Source organism: Pagrus major, chromosome 16 (genome assembly GCF_040436345.1).
Source record: "Pagrus major chromosome 16, Pma_NU_1.0".
In the NCBI taxonomy this organism is placed as follows: Eukaryota; Metazoa; Chordata; class Actinopteri; order Spariformes; family Sparidae; genus Pagrus; species Pagrus major.
Genome location: NC_133230.1, coordinates 11,211,978 through 11,229,502, shown reverse-complemented (window position 1 = coordinate 11,229,502; position 17,525 = coordinate 11,211,978). Strand labels below are relative to the sequence as shown.

Sequence of the window (17,525 nt, the reverse complement as noted above, 5' to 3'; positions counted from 1 at the left end):
TTGGATTCTTTACAGAAAATGTGAAAGTGTGTGTGTGTAAACTATACAAGCTCTCTCTTTATGAAAATAATATCTTAAGGTATAGACAAAGAAAAAGCAGTCAGCAGACGATTGAAAGACGCTGCAGTCAGCTCCAGCTTCCAGAAAGCAGAGCCTCATTGAGTTTAAGAAACTTTATTTAAAGCAAAAGTGACAAAATTTACTGGATCCAACTTCTTAAATGTTAACATGTTGATTTTCTTGGTCGTCTTTGATAATAAGTGTAATCAATTTTTTAGTTTTTACAGTTTTTATTAGACAAAATCAACAAATTCGTTGACTTGGACTTTGGGAAAGAAATGTAAGAAAATGTCAGTAAAGCCAAAATCGATTACTTCTCAATTTCCGTTTCAGTATTAAAATTATCACGTTTCACATGTTCATCAAAACTCAAATTGTACATATTCAAGAGATGGAAGAAGAAAAACAAGTTAACAGAAAAAAAGACATAAAAATACAAAAGCCCAAATACACAAACATTATGGTTTATTTTCTTCATCATTCTTTTCTTACATTGTTCAGATATTTTATGTTTAAACGGACGTGTTTTATGTCAGTTTTCAACATGCAGTGACAAACGTAAGATTTCTGTCGAGGTGCATACGTTTATCATTCTTATATGGATCTGAATGAGCTAAACGGATGTCGTTTTGTTTCTCTTGTGTGTTCATGTGCACGCACACGCTCACTGAGCCTGACAGCAGCCCACATACTCAGCAGCAGTGACCGGACATTTCTTGGTAATTATCCTGTAAAAGATAAGGACACACCCGCCTGGATCTTCACTGCTGTGGACAGAGAGGAGGAGGAGGAGGAGGAGGAGGTGGTGGTGGTGGTTGAAAGTTGCCCTCCGCTCTGTCTCTGTCAGGATTCATCGTGTTATTTATCACAGTCTCAGTTTTTGTGTCCGTGTGAGACAGAGGGAGAATTTGAAAATAACTTTGTTCTGTTTATTTGGTGGTTCCACCGGAGATGATGAGGTCTGAGTTCACCCTCCGCAGCTGTGTGTATGTACACACACACACACACACACACTCCTCTTATTTTCTGTCCACTCTCCATCCATCTCCGCCCGTCCTCCCTGCAGTCCATCTGTCATCTCGGCCTTCTCTCTCTGATGACAGTCCTCGCTCTGTTCCACCACTTCTGTCTCTCAGGAATGTCATTTTTCATTTCTGTTGGGTTTATTTGGTTTATGGGCACTCAGCTCCTCGTCTTTTTTTCTTCTTCGTCACTCCTCCTCCTCAGCTCTATGCCTCTCTGTTCTTCCTCCTCCTCCTCCTCTTCATCTCCCGTCACTCCTCTGACCATTATCTCTCCAGACAAAACCTCCCAACGTCGCAGATGTGCAGAGGAAAGAAAAACAAAATGGGCAGAGCGTTAATTCCTGGCATTTGGGACTCGCCCTTTCGGCCAGGACAAAATGAACCGCGGTCAGTTTGGTTTGGTCAGTGTTATTCATGCCTTTCAAAGTGACCACAAGTACCAGGCCGCTTTGAAGAAAAGAGTACACAAACACGGGCTGGCACAGGGCTGAGCCTCACTACTATATTTGAGTCATTTCTTCCCTCCAAAGCCTTTTGGTTCAAACGCACACATGCAGCCAGTGTGTTTGCATTAAGCTGCTGCAGGGCGACTTGGTAAACTAATGAATGGCTCAATGGGAAAATGTATTACACAGAGTAACGCAAAACCTGCCACTTCAGATTAGAAGTGTTTTAAATGTTGTTTCCCCGTTTACTCGATGGCAGACATTCAGTTTCAGCTACAAACCTCCACCAGGACAGTGATGTTAAAGATTTTAGGGCTTCACAAGAATTTCAAAAACCTTTCCAAGAGACAAATGTGCTCACACTTATGAAACCCTGAAACTGACGAAAGGTAGTAAAACAAAGTCTGAAAAAAAAATTTCTCCTGTGTTTCTGACTTGAGAACTGGTTTAATTTTTTTCCATCTGTGAAAACATGTCAGATTTTCTTTTCCAGGAGAAAAAAAATGTTTGTTTGTTTCTTCATTTGTAAGAGCAAGTGAAAAGAAAAATACTTTTTCTTCCCCCGGTTTCTCATGAATATTTTTTTTCTTTCAGTTTTTCCAATTTTTTCCCTGCAAAACATTTTTCTCCTGATTTGTTTTTCCAGTAGAAAAAAAACATTTCACATGTAAAACATTTCAAGGAAAAAAAACTTTTTTTTCAATTTTTTTTTTTTTTTTCCAGGTGTGAAATCAAGTGATATTTTTGGAGACTGAGGGAGATGGTTGTTCCCAGGGCAAATGTTGAAAAACTCTTTTCCAATGGAAAAACATTTTTCAGGAGAAAAAGGGGAAAAAAAACATTCTTCAAGAGAAAAGAATTCCCTATTTTTTCAGGGAAAAAACGTTTTTTTCCAAAAGATTTTTTTTTTCAGGTGTGAAATCAAGTTAAGTTTTGTTTCCCACTGAAAAACATTTTTCAGGAGGAAAAAAAAACTTTGTTCAGGGGAAAGAAAGGAGTGATATTTTTGGAGACTGAGGGAGACGGTTGTTTCCAGGGGAAATGTTGAAAAACTCTTCCAATGGAAAAACATTTTTCAAGTAAAAAAAACCTTTTTTCAGGGAAAAAAACATTCTTCAGAGAAAAAAAAACATTCTTCAGGAGAAAAAACCTTTTCAAAAGATCTTTTTTTTTTCAAGAAAAAATTTCAAAAGAATTTTTTGTTTTCAGGTGTGAAATCGAGTGAATTTTTGTTACCCATTGTGTGAGGGAGATTGTTGTTCCCAGGGCAAATGTTGAAAAACTCTTTTCCAGTGGAAAAACATTTTTCAGGAGAAAAAAAAACCCCTTTTTCAGGAAAAAAAAATTTCAAAAGAAATTTCTTTTTTCAAGTGAAAATTTCAAAAGAAATTTCTTTTTTCAAGAAAAAATTTCAAAAGACTTTTTTTTCAGGTGTGAAATAGAGTTAATTTTTGTTACCCATTGTGTGAGGGAGATTGTTGTTCCCAGGGCAAATGTTGAAAAACTCTTTTCCAGTGGAAAAACATTTTTCAGGAGAAAAAAAAACTTTTTTCAGGAAAAAAAACCCCTCTTTTTCAGGAAAAAAAATTTCAAAAAAAATGTTTTTTTCCAAAAGATTTTTTTTTTTCAGGTGTGAAATCAAGTTAAGTTTTGAAAAAACTTTTTTCAGGAAAAAAAACCCTTTTTTCAGGAAAAAAAATTTCAAAAGAAATTTCTTTTTTCAAGAAAAAATTTCAAAAGACTTTTTTTCCAGTTGTGAAATAGAGTTAATTTTTGTTACCCATTGTGTGAGGGAAAAAAAAAACATTCTTCAAGAGGAAAAAAAAACCCTTTTTCAGGGAAAAAAACCCTCTTTTTCAGGAAAAAAATGTTTTTTCCAAAATAATTTTTTTTTCAGGTGTGAAATCAAGTTAAGTTTTGTTTCCCACTGAAAAACATTTTTAAGGAGGAAAAAAAAACTTTGAAAAAAAGGGTTTTTCCCCTGAACAAAGGAAAAAAAACATTTTTTCAAAAGAAACTTTTTTTTCAGTTATGAAATTGAGTGAATTTTTTTTTCCCCTATTGTGTGAGGGAGACAGTTGTTTCCAGAGGAAATGTTGAGAAACTCTTCTTATGCATACATTTTTCAAGAGAAAAAAAGCTTTTTTTCAAGGAGAAAAAAGCATTTTTTTCAGGGGAAAAGCCCTTTTTTCAGGGGCTTTCAAAAAATTTTCAGGGGAAAACAAAAGATAAAATAAATTTTTTTTTTTTTTTCAGGTGTGAATTTTTGGGAGGGAGACAGTCGTTTCCAGGGGAAATGTTGAAAAACTCTTCGAATGGAAAAACATGAGGAAAAAAAAAAACTTTTTTCAAGTGAAAAAAAACCCTCTTTACCAGGGAAAAAAAACTTTTTTTTTTTCAGGGAAAAAAACTTTTTTTTTTCAGGGAAAAAAACTTTTTTTTTTCAGGGAAAAAAACTTTTTTTTTTCAGGGAAAAAAACTTTTTTTTTTCAGGGAAAAAAACTTTTTTTTCAAAAACATTTTTTTCAGGTGTGACATCCAGTGAATTTTTGTTTCCCATTGTGTGAAGGAGACAGTTGTTCCAAGGGAAAATGTTGAAAAACATTTTTCAGGAGAAAAACCTGTTTTTCAGGTGAAAACCCCTTTTTCAGGGAAAAAAAAAGTTTTTTTCAAAATGATTTTTTTTCAGGTGTGAAATCGAGTGATTTTTTGTTTCCCATTGTGTGGTGGAGACAGTTGTTTCCAGGGGAAATGCTGAAAAACTCTTTTCCATTGAAAAAACTTTGTCAGGGGAAAAAAAACCTTTTTCAGGGAAAAAAAAAAATTTCAGGGAAAAAAAATTTTCAGGAAAAAAAAAACTTTTTTCAGGAAAAAAAAAACTTTTTTCAGGGAAAAAAAATCTTTTTGTCAAGGAAAAAAAATGTTTTTCAAGGAAAGAACACTTTTTTTCAGGTGTGAAATCGAGTGAATTTTTGTTTCCCATTGTGTGAGGGAGATGGTTGTTTCCAGGGGAAATGCTGAAAAATTCTTCCAATGGAAAAATATTCTTCAGAGGAAAAAACACTCCTTTTTCAGGGGAAAAAAACCTCTTTTTCAGGGGAAAAAAACCTCTTTTTCAGGAAAAATATGTTTTTTTCCAAAAGATTTTTTTTTTCAGGTGTGAAATCAAGTTAAGTTTTGTTTCCCACTGAAAAACATTTTTCAGGAGGAAAAAAAAACTTTGAAAAAAAGGGTTTTTTCCCCTGAACAAAGGAAAAAAACATTTTTTCCCAAGGAAAAAAAACTTTTTTTCAAAAGAAACTTTTTTTTCAGGTGTGAAATCGAGTGAAGTTTTGTTTCCCACTGAAAAACATTTTTCAGGAGGAAAAAAAAACTTTGTTAAGGGGAAAAAAAGGAGTGATATTTTTGGAGACTGAGGGAGACGGTTGTTTCCAGGGGAAATGTTGAAAAACTCTTCCAATGGAAAAACATTTTTCAAGTTAAAAAAACCCCTTTTTTCAGGGAAAAAAACATTCTTCAGAGAAAAAAACATTCTTCAGAGAAAAAAAAACATTTTTCAGGAGAAAAAACCTTTTCAAAAGATTTTTTTTTTGTTTTCAAGAAAAAATTTCAAAAGAATTTTTTGTTTTCAGGTGTGAAATCGAGTGAATTTTTGTTACCCATTGTGTGATGGAGATGGTTGTTCCCAGGGCAAATGTTGAAATACTCTTTTCCAATGGAAAAACATTTTTCAGAAGAAAAAAAAACTTTTTTCAGAAGAAAAAAAAACTTTTTTCAGGAAAAAAAACCCTTTTTTCAGGAAAAAAAAACCCTTTTTTCAGGAAAAAAAAATTTCAAAAGTAATTTCTTTTTTCAAGAAAAAATTTCAAAAGACTTTTTTTCCAGGTGTGAAATAGAGTTAATTTTTGTTACCCATTGTGTGAGGGAAAAAAAACATTCTTCAAGAGGAAAAAAAAACCCTTTTTCAGGGAAAAAAAACCTTTTTCAGGGGAAAAAAACCTCTTTTACAGGAAAAAAAATGTTTTTTCCAAAATATTTTTTTTTTCAGGTGTGAAATCGAGTGATTTTTTGTTTCCCATTGTGTGGTGGAGACAGTTGTTTCCAGGGGAAATGCTGAAAAACTCTTTTCCATTGAAAAAACTTTGTCAGGGGAAAAAAAACCTTTTTTCAGGGAAAAAAAACTTTTTTCAGGGAAAAAAAATCTTTTTGTCAAGGAAAAAAAAATGTTTTTCAAGGAAAGAACACTTTTTTCAGGTGTGAAATCGAGTGAATTTTTGTTTCCCGTTGTGTGAGGGAGATGGTTGTTTCCAGGGGAAATGCTGAAAAATTCTTCCAATGGAAAAATATTCTTCAGAGGAAAAAACACTCCTTTTTCAGGGGAAAAAAAACCTTTTTCAGGGGAAAAAAACCTCTTTTTCAGGGGAAAAAAACCTCTTTTTCAGGGGAAAAAAACCTCTTTTTCAGGGGAAAAAAACCTCTTTTTCAGGAAAAATGTTTTTTCCAAAAGATTTTTTTTTTTCAGGAAAAAAAAATTTCAAAAGTAATTTCTTTTTTCAAGAAAAAATTTTAAAAGACTTTTTTTCCAGGTGTGAAATAGAGTTAATTTTTGTTACCCATTGTGTGAGGGAAAAAAAACATTCTTCAAGAGGAAAAAAAAAACCCTTTTTCAGGGGGGAAAAAACCCTTTTCAGGAAAAAAAAAAACCTTTTTCAGGGGAAAAAAACCTCTTTCAGGAAAAAAATTTTTTTTCCAAAATAATTTTTTTTCAGGTGTGAAATCAAGTTAAGTTTTGTTTCCCACTGAAAAACATTTTTAAGGAGGAAAAAAAAACTTTGAAAAAAAGGGTTTTTCCCCTGAACAAAGGAAAAAAAACATTTTTTCAAAAGAAACTTTTTTTTCAGTTATGAAATTGAGTGAATTTTTTTTCCCCCCTATTGTGTGAGGGAGACAGTTGTTTCCAGGGGAAATGTTGAGAAACTCTTCTTATGCATACATTTTTCAAGAGAAAAAAAGCGTTTTTTCAAGGAGAAAAAAGCATTTTTTTCAGGGGAAAAGCCCTTTTTCATTAAAAAAATCTTTTTTTTTAGGAAAAAAAAATTTTCATGGGAAAACAAAAGATAAAATAAATAATACATATATTTTTTTTTCAGGGAAAAAAACTTTTTTTTTTTCAGGGAAAAAAACTTTTTTTTTTTCAGGGAAAAAAACTTTTTTTTTTTCAGGGAAAAAAACTTTTTTTTTTTCAGGGAAAAAAACTTTTTTTTTTTCAGGGAAAAAAACTTTTTTTTTTTCAGGGAAAAAAACTTTTTTTTTTTCAGGGAAAAAAACTTTTTTTTTTTCAGGGAAAAAAACTTTTTTTTTTTCAGGGAAAAAAACTTTTTTTTTTTCAGGGAAAAAAACTTTTTTTTTTTCAGGGAAAAAAACTTTTTTTTTTTCAGGGAAAAAAACTTTTTTTTCAAAAATGTTTTTTTCAGGTGTGACATCCAGTGAATTTTTGTTTCCCATTGTGTGAGGGAGACAGTTGTTCCAAGGGAAAATGTTGAAAAACATTTTTCAGGAGAAAAACCTGTTTTTCAGGTGAAAACCCCTTTCAGGGAAAAAAAACATTTTTTTCAAAATGATTTTTTTTCAGGTGTGAAATCGAGTGATTTTTTGTTTCCCATTGTGTGGTGGAGACAGTTGTTTCCAGGGGAAATGCTGAAAAACTCTATTCCATTTAAAAAACTTTGTCAGAGGAAAAAAACCTTTTTTCAGGGAAAAAAAACCTTTTTTCAGGGAAAAAAAAAACTTTTTTCAGGGAAAAAAAAAATTTCAGGGAAAAAAAACCTTTTTTCAGGGAAAAAAAACCTTTTTTCAGGGAAAAAAAAAATTTTTCAGGGAAAAAAAAATCTTTTTGTCAAGGAAAAAAAAATGTTTTTCAAGGAAAGAACACTTTTTTTCAGGTGTGAAATCGAGTGAATTTTTGTTTCCCATTGTGTGAGGGAGATGGTTGTTTCCAGGGGAAATGCTGAAAAACTCTTCCAATGGAAAAATATTCTTCAGAGGAAAAAAAACATTTTTCAGGGGAAAAAAAAAAAATTTTTCAAGTGAAAACAAACCCCTTTTTCAGGGGAAAAAAAAACTTTCTTGATGAAAAAAAACCTTTTCTCAGGAAAAAAAAATTTCAGGAAAAAAATCTTATTTAAAAAAAATCTTTTTAAAATCTTTTCTGTGACGCTAAGCTTAAAACATTTTTTAGGAGAAAAAAAAATGTTTAAAAAAAAAAACACTTCTCAGGGAAAAAAACTTCCACTGAAAAACTTTTTTCCTGGAAAAAAAAGGTTTTTCTGAAAATTTCACCTGAAAACCTTTTTCTCCCTCACACGGGGAGAAAATTTTCACTTGTTTCAACATTTTTTCATGTCACATCACAATCTGTTCACATATGGTTAATAAAAACGTGATGTAAGTTTTATTCACCAATTTTCTTCCTCACTTTCTGACTTTCCTCCAGGAGTTATAGCGACATGCGACCAAATGAAACCCGCCTTGCATAAAACAACAGATTTCTCCGGGTTTGAATATTATTACATTCGGGATCATTTAAGTACACAACTCAACAAAACATAAAATATTCATAACATTTTAATGCAGACATATTTTATCTTTCAGGTGTCAGATGGTCTTTTGTCACTTCTGGGTCTCCATACACAGGGACATCACATCCACTTCTGACTTTAAAGCCCTAACACTCGTTTTGAGTAGAGCTGCTATTAAACAGGGCATCAGGCCACTTGAAGTCCTTCCCGCCAAGCCGCCTGAGACTCAACGCTGAGTAGCTATGAAAGGAAGCAGTCATGAAAGGATGAAAGATAGATGGGTGGAGGTAAGGAGGGGAGAGAGATGAGGTCTCCCAGAGAGACCACTGGGAGGGGTGATGATGAGATGTAAGCAGCGGAGACGAGTTTAAAGACTTGAAAGAGGTCGAGAGGCGGAGGCTGGGAGGGAAACTCCCTCCTGCTTCTGAACAACTGTTACACTCTCTGAGCTTTCATACACAGGACTCACTCTCACTGCTGCACATGCTCCCACTGAGAGTGTGGACGAGAGCTGCCACGGATCAGAAGAAGAAGAAGAAGAGACCTCTCAACTCTCTGAAGGATTACAATTGGGAAACAATTTCCTGCTGTTATCGTTTTTATAAGTTGGATTAAGAGAGACATCTGGAGCCTCAGAGACGTGTGGGTGGGGAGCGTCCGTGAATGGATGAGTAAGAACTGAAGGATGACTGGATAAAAGTTTCCAGCAGACGATCCTCAGGAGATATCTGTCTGAATCACTGCAGGTGTGAACTTAATTTCCTCGTGAGGCCGGGGAGGCCTGTGATGACACAGCGCTCAGACTTCCCTGAAATCTCTGCAGCACCTGCTCATCACTGAAACTGCTTTCCATCCTCAGAGTTTATGACTTCAAAGCGCAGGCCGATCTTCCATAGAGGCATTGTTTGTCTATATTCAAAACACATTGTAGGCTTGTAATTATGCCCTCACTCTCATTATCTCTGTTTCTGCTGCTGCACGACTAAGAGGTGAGGGAGAAGTGGATCAGAGGGTGAGGAGGGATTTTTTTTTCTCTCTTCTTCGAGATTAGAGAAGGTAGAAGAGGGAGAGAGGAAGGCAAAGGGGGAGGGAGAGATAAACAGAGGCAGTTTAAGGCGGTAAACAAAGCTCTCCTCTAAACACATCAGGCATAAATCAGCGCTGCATTTGTGGTGACGCTAAAACAGGAGGAACTGGAAGAACTGGAGCGAGGAGAAAACACTGTCAGTCTGGAAACACTGGAGCGAAGATAAACTCAAGTGTGGGCTGATTATTAGTGGGAATAAAAGTTTTGATTTCTCAGCCATGGACTCAGATGTCTCCCACAGCTTCTCTTGTCTCTGCAACAAGATGAAACAGCAGCACACAAGCAGATCCTCCTCCAGACGCCACCGGCCTCTCCTGCACCCCAGGACCCTGCTCCTCCTGCCCCTGCTGCTCCTGCTCTTCCTCTCCCTGTGGAGCCAGCAGGCAGAGGCCGTCGTCCACTCCAGCTTCAGGAGGCTCAGCGGCCGCGAGAAGAAGGAGATGCAGAAGGAGATCTTGTCCATCTTGGGTCTGCCGGGGAGACCCAGACCCCACCCGCCTCTACGACCACCCTCCTCCGCACCGCTCTTCATGCTGGACCTCTACCACGCCATGTCGGCTGACGGGGAGGATGAAGGCAATGAGATTATTGTGAACGGACCTGGCATGGGGAAGTTTGGAGGGGCGGAGAGGCTGGTTCAGGTCAACCACGCAGCTCCTCCGACACTCAGCACGCACACACCGCCGCTGGGGACGGTGGTCAGCGAGGCCGACACGGTGATGAGCTTCGTCAACCTGGGTGAGTAAACAACAGTGATGAGTTATCGGAGAGGTGACGGCAGACAGGAAGTGACGCAGGTTACATTTCTTGTGTGTTATATGAACAGTTGCAGAAACTCATTGGAAATCAAGAAATTAATCAACTCAGTGAAGACTGTCAGGTGTCATTTGTTCCTGTGAATCCATCTTGCCAGACTTCACATTTCCCGCCAAATTTCAGCATCATATGACGTCAACTCGGCCACTCGCGTACCAAAATTGAATTCTTCAAAATGTAATCTCATTTCATACTTAACATCGATTGGTGCAAAGTCTTCTGTTTCAGCACATTTTTAACTAATTATGCTTTTAAAACATTATTGGGGACAAAATCAGCCATTTGAAAAAGTGGTGCGTCTCCAGTGTAAATGGCACTGATGCATGCAGGGATGTCAAACACGACCAAGATATAAAAGAAATCTTGGGAAATACACATTGATGCTCGCTGAGAGTTATATGTAAACATTGATACCATTCATATTTGTATGTTTTATTAAAAAGCCCGACTGTTCCTTGGCCGGGTGCAGTGACTTCCTGGAGACATTGAAGAACCAGGCTACGTCTTTCCCCTTGTTGCCAGTCTTTGTGCTAAGCTAAGCTAACCGGCTGCAGGTTGTAGCTTTAAATTTAACAGCCAGACATGAGAGTTAATGAATGAAGTCTATTTCTCAAAATATCAAACTATCCCATTATTATTTACATGTTATATGACAGGAAACATTGTACAGTTCATCAGTCGACATTCAAACATGTAAATGCACCAGAGTTAGCTGAAAGGCTAGCTGTCATCAGCAGTCTCTTTCCCTCATGTCGTTAGGCAGTCCAAGAATAATAATCATAATCCTTTAACAGTAAACAGAGAACATTTTCTATCATCAGTTTGGAATGACAGAGCAGTTTTTGCCTTTGTGGTTTGGATGAAATTACACCGTGTGTGAACTTGATGACACTGACAGTGACATGTCGCCGCTACCGTTTTAGTTTCTCAAACATTCACCCCGACAGAGAGGATTAAAACCAATGTCAGGACGGCTGAACTTTATTGGTAGGTTTCCATTTCAGTCCGGCATTCCTAAATCCACCAGCCTCGCTCCACCGCTGCTGCAGCCACACTGAGCCGAGCACCGAAACACTCCCAACGCCGAGAAGCTCTCAGGAACAATGATCGATACGGAACATTTCCGATCTTCTCATCAATGTTTTTCATTTTGTTCACCAGCCAAATGAAAAGATATGAGCTGCCCAGATACATGATTAAACGAGGACATGTAAAGAAAACACGACGGTCTCATTTAAAAATCTAAAAATAATACTCATCAAGAGGGAAAAAATCATTCTCTAAATCTGATTTGAAGTTTCCATGTTTGGTGAATTTGAGTGTCATGTTCTATAAAGTAACTAGATAATTACTAAAAAAAAAGTGCAAGCAGGGACTTTTATGCACAGATGAAACAAAATTAGTCGATTAATTGATTAGACAGCTGACAGAAAATTATTCGCAAGGACAAGTTCACCCGAAAATTTTAATTCAGTCATTTCTACTCACCGTCACGCTGATGGAAACATTTCTGGAACTTCACAGCAAAGCAGCGCTGCAGTGTTCTCCTAAACAACTAAAGTAGATGGGAACTTGTTTAAAAACATTTTTTTTAAAAACATGGTTGAACTGTTCCTTTAAATGCCGAAAATTAGCTTCTAAAATGTGAAGATATTTCAGTTTTTTGTTGTAGATAAGCTTTAAATATCTTTGGAAAGTTTTGGTTTATTCAGTTTGTAGTCTCTGGGAACTTTAATGATTGATTGATCAAGAAAATTAATAGTACTATTAATATTTGCAGTAAACTCTCCATATCAAAACAGACCCCATTAACTCTTACAAAAGGGACGAATCCGGGAATTTTCTTCTCACTTCTCACTGCACTCTACGGTTATGTCAATTCTAGTTGATGTTGAAAAAAATTGTTAATTGCTTCCCTGCATATATAAGAAATAATGTTAAACATTACCACCCAGATCTTGTGTGACTGTTCGTGCGTCTCTCCAAACCACACAGCAGCCTGACTGATGCCTATCTGTCAAATCATAAAATTTAAACATCCTCTTCCGAATGGCTTCCTTCCTCCAGCTCCTCTGGAATGAGACGGTGATCTGCACCCAGTTTATCGTGGGAACCATCACCTCCTCGCTGTGCTCGGGGTCTTTAATGAACTCGCATCAAATGAAAGGTTTCCTTTTCGGAATTCAGCCTCTGTTTTGGAGACGAAAATGCACCCTTAAATTTATCAGTCAACGCTGCAAAAACACAGCAATTCCACCCCCAAACCACCACCATTTTGTAAACAAAGGTGACTCACGCATTTAATAGTGACCAACAGCGTGCGTCAGGGTTTCCTTTGAAACGGTGCAGCTTTTATTTTGTCATGAAACCCTTCAAACATCATTAAATCTACACAAAACAGTAGCTGAACGCATCAGCAGAAAGTAATAACTACAGGCTGCTTGTGTATTTACACGTGACACGCAGAATTAAAGTCATTCGGCATCTTGTAGGTTTTTCACTCGCGTGTTCTCAGCAGCTTTTTTCCACCTGATCCGCAGCAGGGACGATGTATTTAGCTTCTATTTCTATCACTAATCTAATCAGTGTGTGTAGTTCATGTAAGTTGAATCAAACAGGCATGGGTGTGTGTTCCTACGCATGTGTAATGGGAAGACACAGCTGGTTAGAATTAAAGGCCCCACTGACACACACTGAAGAAAAAAAAAAGCTAACGGTCCGAAGCGAGATGAAAATACTGCTGTGGAGGGAGTGACTCTAAAAATACCAGGCAGGGCTACAATTAGTGGTGTGTGTGCTGAGCAGCTGCTGCGGTTCAGGGCACTAAGTGTCTCTAATTACTGCTGTGTGTGTGTGTGTGTGTGTGCTGATATGAGCACGCCCAACCCATCAGGGGTGTCCTGTCCTTAGTATCTCTATTATGCGTGCGTGTGCGCCAAACCCCAGTAAGCATGTGTCCCTGTGGGGTTTCACAAGGACACACACACGCACACACACTCTGCACTGGTGTTTCGGTTTCGTGTTTGGATTTGGTGAAGGACGGTGTGTGTGTGTGTGTGTGTTCGCCTACTCACTTCTCATTTACATATTGTTCTTCACGGATTGTTTCAGTCCGTTCTCTTGCGAATGTTGAGTCAAATCAAAGTTTTCACTCTGACAACGCAGATACTTGTGTAATTAAAGACTGGTAAAAGTAGAAGTTCTGATTCAACTTCTTTATGCAAGTAAAAGTAATAGAGTACAGGCTCTGAAGTGTACTCAAATGTAAAAAGTATCCCTTTGAAGGACATTTCTGGTCATAGCTAACTGAAGCTCACGTCATGTTAATATAATTCAAAGAACATTAAACTTAAAGGTAGAGTCAGTAGGATTTGTCCCAGCTGTTCCTAAACGCACCACAAAGATAGTTGATTGTTGAGTCTCATTCCCAGGACGTCAAACAGCCACATTTTGGGTTGGTAAAGCGTCTTGAGCAGCAACAAAGTGAGAAAATAAGAAAATCTGCAGGGTCTCTGCAGATACGAGACACTAACATGCCTGATAGGTTGAAACCAGTCTTGTGATGATGGGAAGGCGGTGTGAAATGGCGCAAAATAAAATTTAATCGGTCACCTTAAATGCAGTAAAAATAAACTAACGAGCCTGTTTTGAAGATGTTAGGAGGAGAAAATACAGATGTTTGTTCAAATGTAGGGAGGAAGAGTAGAAAGCTGCTACTCAAGTAAAGTACAGATACCTGAAAAATCCAAGTATTTGAATTTAAATACTTGGATTTTGTACTTTGTTACTTTCCACCTCTGATAAAGTCACCAAAGTTTCATCTTCTAACATTCCCAGTTTGTATCTACAATGTTAAAACTGTGCTGAGCTTAAACACATTTCTCCAGAGTGAACTGTACTTAAAGTTACTACAAGAAACTTTCATTTTGTGTTGATTCTGTGGACCAGAGAGAGATGATGATTGTGAGGTCACAAAGAGACATCAGTATTAATTAAGACTTTCATAACTAGTTAAAAGTTCCTTGTAGTACTTTTAAGTACTGTTTTCAATTACTTGGACTTTAATTAAAGGAATGGTTTGACATTTATGAGCGTAAGATAAGATTAATACCTCCCTCATGTCTGCAGGATAGCAGCTGGTTAGCGTAGCTTAGCACAAAGACTGTAAGCAGGGGGAGATGTTAGCCTGGCCAAACATCTATCAGTCACTTAGCTGAAGCCTTCTGCCTTCTCAATACTTGAAGTACATGTTAATGTGTCTTTCTGTGTCTCTGCAGTGGAGCAGGAGCGTGACCTCCTGCAGCCTCGTCCGTACTGGAAGGAGTTTCGTTTCGACCTGACGCCGCTCCCTCAGGGTGAGACGGTGACGGCCGCAGAGTTTCGGATCTATAAGACCCTGACGATGGGCCAGAGGGCCAACCGGACCCTGCACATCTCCGTCTACGAGATCCAACGAGAGAACAGACACAGGTTATTTACTCCCATTTATTCTTTCTCTTTATCTGCTGTTTTATCTTCCCTTTCTGTCTTTGGCATCTACTCAATCAGTTTAAGAGACCTCAAATGTAAGATCATTTTTTAGGTCTTAAAAAGCAGGTAATAGCACTAAATTGTGTTGATTCAAAAGTAGCAGTAAAAGTGAACTATATTTGTGTGTTTATCTGTCTATTTGTCCAAGATTTCACCTGTTTGATAACATTCCAGTTGTTTTGTGTGTTTCCCCTCAGAGAGCCTGAGCTGGTGCTGCTCGACATGCAGTCGGTGCCTGCAGGACAGGAGGGCTGGCTGGCCTTCGACGTCACCACAGCCTCCAACCACTGGCTCCTCCACCCCCGCAGCAACCTGGGCATCCGACTCTACGTGGAGACAGAGGAGGGTGGGTGCAGCGCTGGGCTACACAACACCACACAACCATCACATTCCTCTTTTAATAACGTCTGATCCAATCTCTTGTCTCCTCTCTTAGACCGCTCCCTGTCTGCAGGCTGGATCGGGCTGGTGGGACGACGGGGGCCTCGCTCCAAACAGCCCTTCATGGTGACCTTCTTCAGGGAGAGCCAGGTCCCGTGTCGGCCGCCGCGGGCCGTCAAGCCTCATCCCCGCAGGAAGAAACCCAAATACGACCTCCCAGTCCCCAGCATTCATAGTGAGGAGCCCACACTTCTGAAGTTAATGATTTAAAGGCACTGCAACACAATTTGTTATGCAGCTATAAATAAATTCTGAATTAAAGTAAATTACATTGAAAGGGACTAATCCTTGCTGAAACAAGATGTATGGATAAAATATATAAAATGTGCTCTTGAATTTAGTCATTTCACATTCTTCAACCCTTTACTTTTATCAAGGTAACATATTGATCGTAATTAATGTTTTAATTTGTTCAGATCGGAGTCCAGCCAACAATGGAGGTCAGCCCTGTAAGAAACATGAACTCTACGTCAGCTTCAGTGACCTGGGATGGAAGGTCAGCTCACAATTTAACGTCTTTGATTTATATTAAAGTCAAGTTTTTATTTGTCAGGCTTCGGGTCAAGTTAGCTCTCTTTATTGTTGATCCGTTTTCTGATCTAAATTTTTTTGTCTCCTGTGTGTTTGACTTGAGAACTGGTGGGAAAAAACAGTTTTACCAGAATAATGTCTCTCTCAGTTCCTTTTTTTTACCATCTGTGGAAAAAAACTTCCAAAGATTTTTTTTCATGAAAAAAAAAAAAAGCTTTGGCAGGAGAGTTTATTGTGTGTGTGTGAAACAGAAGGTTTTGGAAGAAGGAACTTTTTTTTTTTTAGACGACTCATTTTTTGAGTGTTTGTGTTTTCAATCCTCATTTTGACCACAAGAGGCTGAAGTGCACCACTACCGTGCTCCAAGTAAAACTAAAAGCCTGGATGTTTTCTTCCAGGGGAGTTTTTGGCAAGGAAGGTGTTATAATTGGTGCTAATCTGCCGTCAAGTGGAATAGTGTGTTTTATCAGCAAGTCAGATCAGGCAGTAACATTTAATGGCCTCATTGTATGAGCCTTTTTATGTTACTTCATAGTTTATGGTTCTAATGGTCACTACTAGATTTTTTTCCTGTGCAACATTTTTTTCCTGGTTTCTCACATGATTTTTCCCCCACAATTTCTCACAGACAGGAAAAAAAATTAAGGAACTTAAGAGAGATTATCCTGGTAAAACTTGGCAGATGTGACACCGACGTCAGATTGGCACCAATTTTAACACATTCCTCACTAAGACAAAGACATGACAGTGATGTTACATAACCTGCTAACACACTATAGATGTATCTTGTGTTTAGTGTGCACGGAGAAATTAAAACTCCCCTGGAAGAAAACATGGAGGTTTTTAGTCTGTTTTATAACATGAGGTAGTCGTGCACTTCAGCCTCCTTAGGTCAAAAGTTAGTAGTATTACAAGCCTTCTTAAAAAATGTTTTTCTGCTGCCAAGACTTTTTTCCCCCCACTCAGTTTCAAACATGAAAAAAAAAATCTTTTCACCAAAATCTTTTCCACTTGATTTGACATATGAAAAATAAACATCTCCAGGAAAAAAGTTTTTTTTTCCATTCAGTTTCGCACATGAAAAAAAATTGAGAAACTTTTGATCTTCTCATTATCCTGGCGAAATGTTTTTTTCTGGTGAAACCAAGGGAAGAAAAAAATGTAAAATAAAACTTCATGTGTGAACAAAAGAAATGTTTTCAGGAGAAAAAACGTTTTTACCATGTGTGAAACACAGGTGAAAAACATTTTTTCTTTTCACTCGTCATTACACATAAAGATGGTAGTGAGTTTCTTGCTGTGGATCATTAACTGTGTCTCTGTGGTTCTGTTCAGGACTGGGTTCTGGCCCCTCCTGGATATTCAGCCTACTACTGTGATGGAGAGTGTTTTTATCCTCTGGGCTCCTGCATGAACGCCACAAACCACGCCCTCATCCAGCAAGTGGTCAGTACTCTGATTACAACACAACTCACACTGTTGCTTCATCCCGATATTCACTCATCCCACCATGAAGATTGAATTTGATACTTTAAGTAGATTTTGTTGATTATACCTGACTTGTAAATATGAACTGTGATTCACTTCAGGTCCACCTCCTGAAGCCTGACGAGGTTCCTAAGGCGTGCTGCGCCCCCACCAAGCTCAGCCCCATCTCCGTCCTCTTCTACGACGACAACAACAACGTCATCCTCAAGAAACACCGGAACATGGTGGTGAAGACCTGCGGGTGTCTATGAGAGTCAGGAAGTTCAGCTGAAGAGTCCAAAACCAAAAAACTACATGGAAGTTTTTTTTTTTGTTTTTCAAACATGAACTCTGCAGAAACTTGGATTATAAAGGCATTATTCAACAGGTATCCATCTTATGTTTTCAAGTGCTGATTTAGGATCAGTGACTTAATTATCTTTCGTCAATATATTTAATTGAAAAGAAGCTTTTTTAACATTTTTTAATATCATTATTTTTTATGTCCAAACTGTCAGCTGGTTGTCATCGCTCAGGAGGGTTA

The 17,525-nt window shown here is 37.6% G+C and overlaps 1 protein-coding gene across 3 annotated transcripts; it reads left to right on the top strand.

The window, feature by feature from the left end:
• The first annotated feature begins 1,462 nt into the window (after positions 1-1,462).
• On the top strand, positions 1,463-17,253 carry bmp8a (bone morphogenetic protein 8a). 3 transcript variants are annotated; one of them, XM_073483779.1, is made up of 8 exons: positions 1,463-1,521; positions 9,495-9,934; positions 14,290-14,482; positions 14,740-14,888; positions 14,979-15,158; positions 15,400-15,479; positions 16,850-16,960; positions 17,104-17,253. In XM_073483779.1, the coding sequence occupies exons 1-8, from the start codon at positions 1,463-1,465 to the stop codon at positions 17,251-17,253; spliced, it is 1,362 nt and encodes a 453-aa protein (XP_073339880.1). The 3 variants fall into 3 exon arrangements, with proteins under 3 accessions (XP_073339880.1, XP_073339879.1, XP_073339878.1); XM_073483778.1 differs by lacking the exon at positions 1,463-1,521 and having other exon boundaries at positions 9,415-9,934; positions 15,412-15,479; XM_073483777.1 differs by lacking the exon at positions 1,463-1,521 and having other exon boundaries at positions 9,415-9,934.
• The last annotated feature ends 272 nt before the right edge of the window (positions 17,254-17,525 follow it).

Coding starts and splice junctions, on each gene's coding strand:
- bmp8a (XM_073483777.1), top strand. CDS start 9,415: ATGGACTCAGATGTCTCCCACAGCTTCTCTTGTCTCTGCAACAAGATG. Junction 14,483..14,739: donor CAACGAGAGAACAGACACAG/GTTATTTACTCC, acceptor GTTTCCCCTCAG/AGAGCCTGAGCTGGTGCTGC. Junction 15,159..15,399: donor CCCAGTCCCCAGCATTCATA/GTGAGGAGCCCA, acceptor TAATTTGTTCAG/ATCGGAGTCCAGCCAACAAT.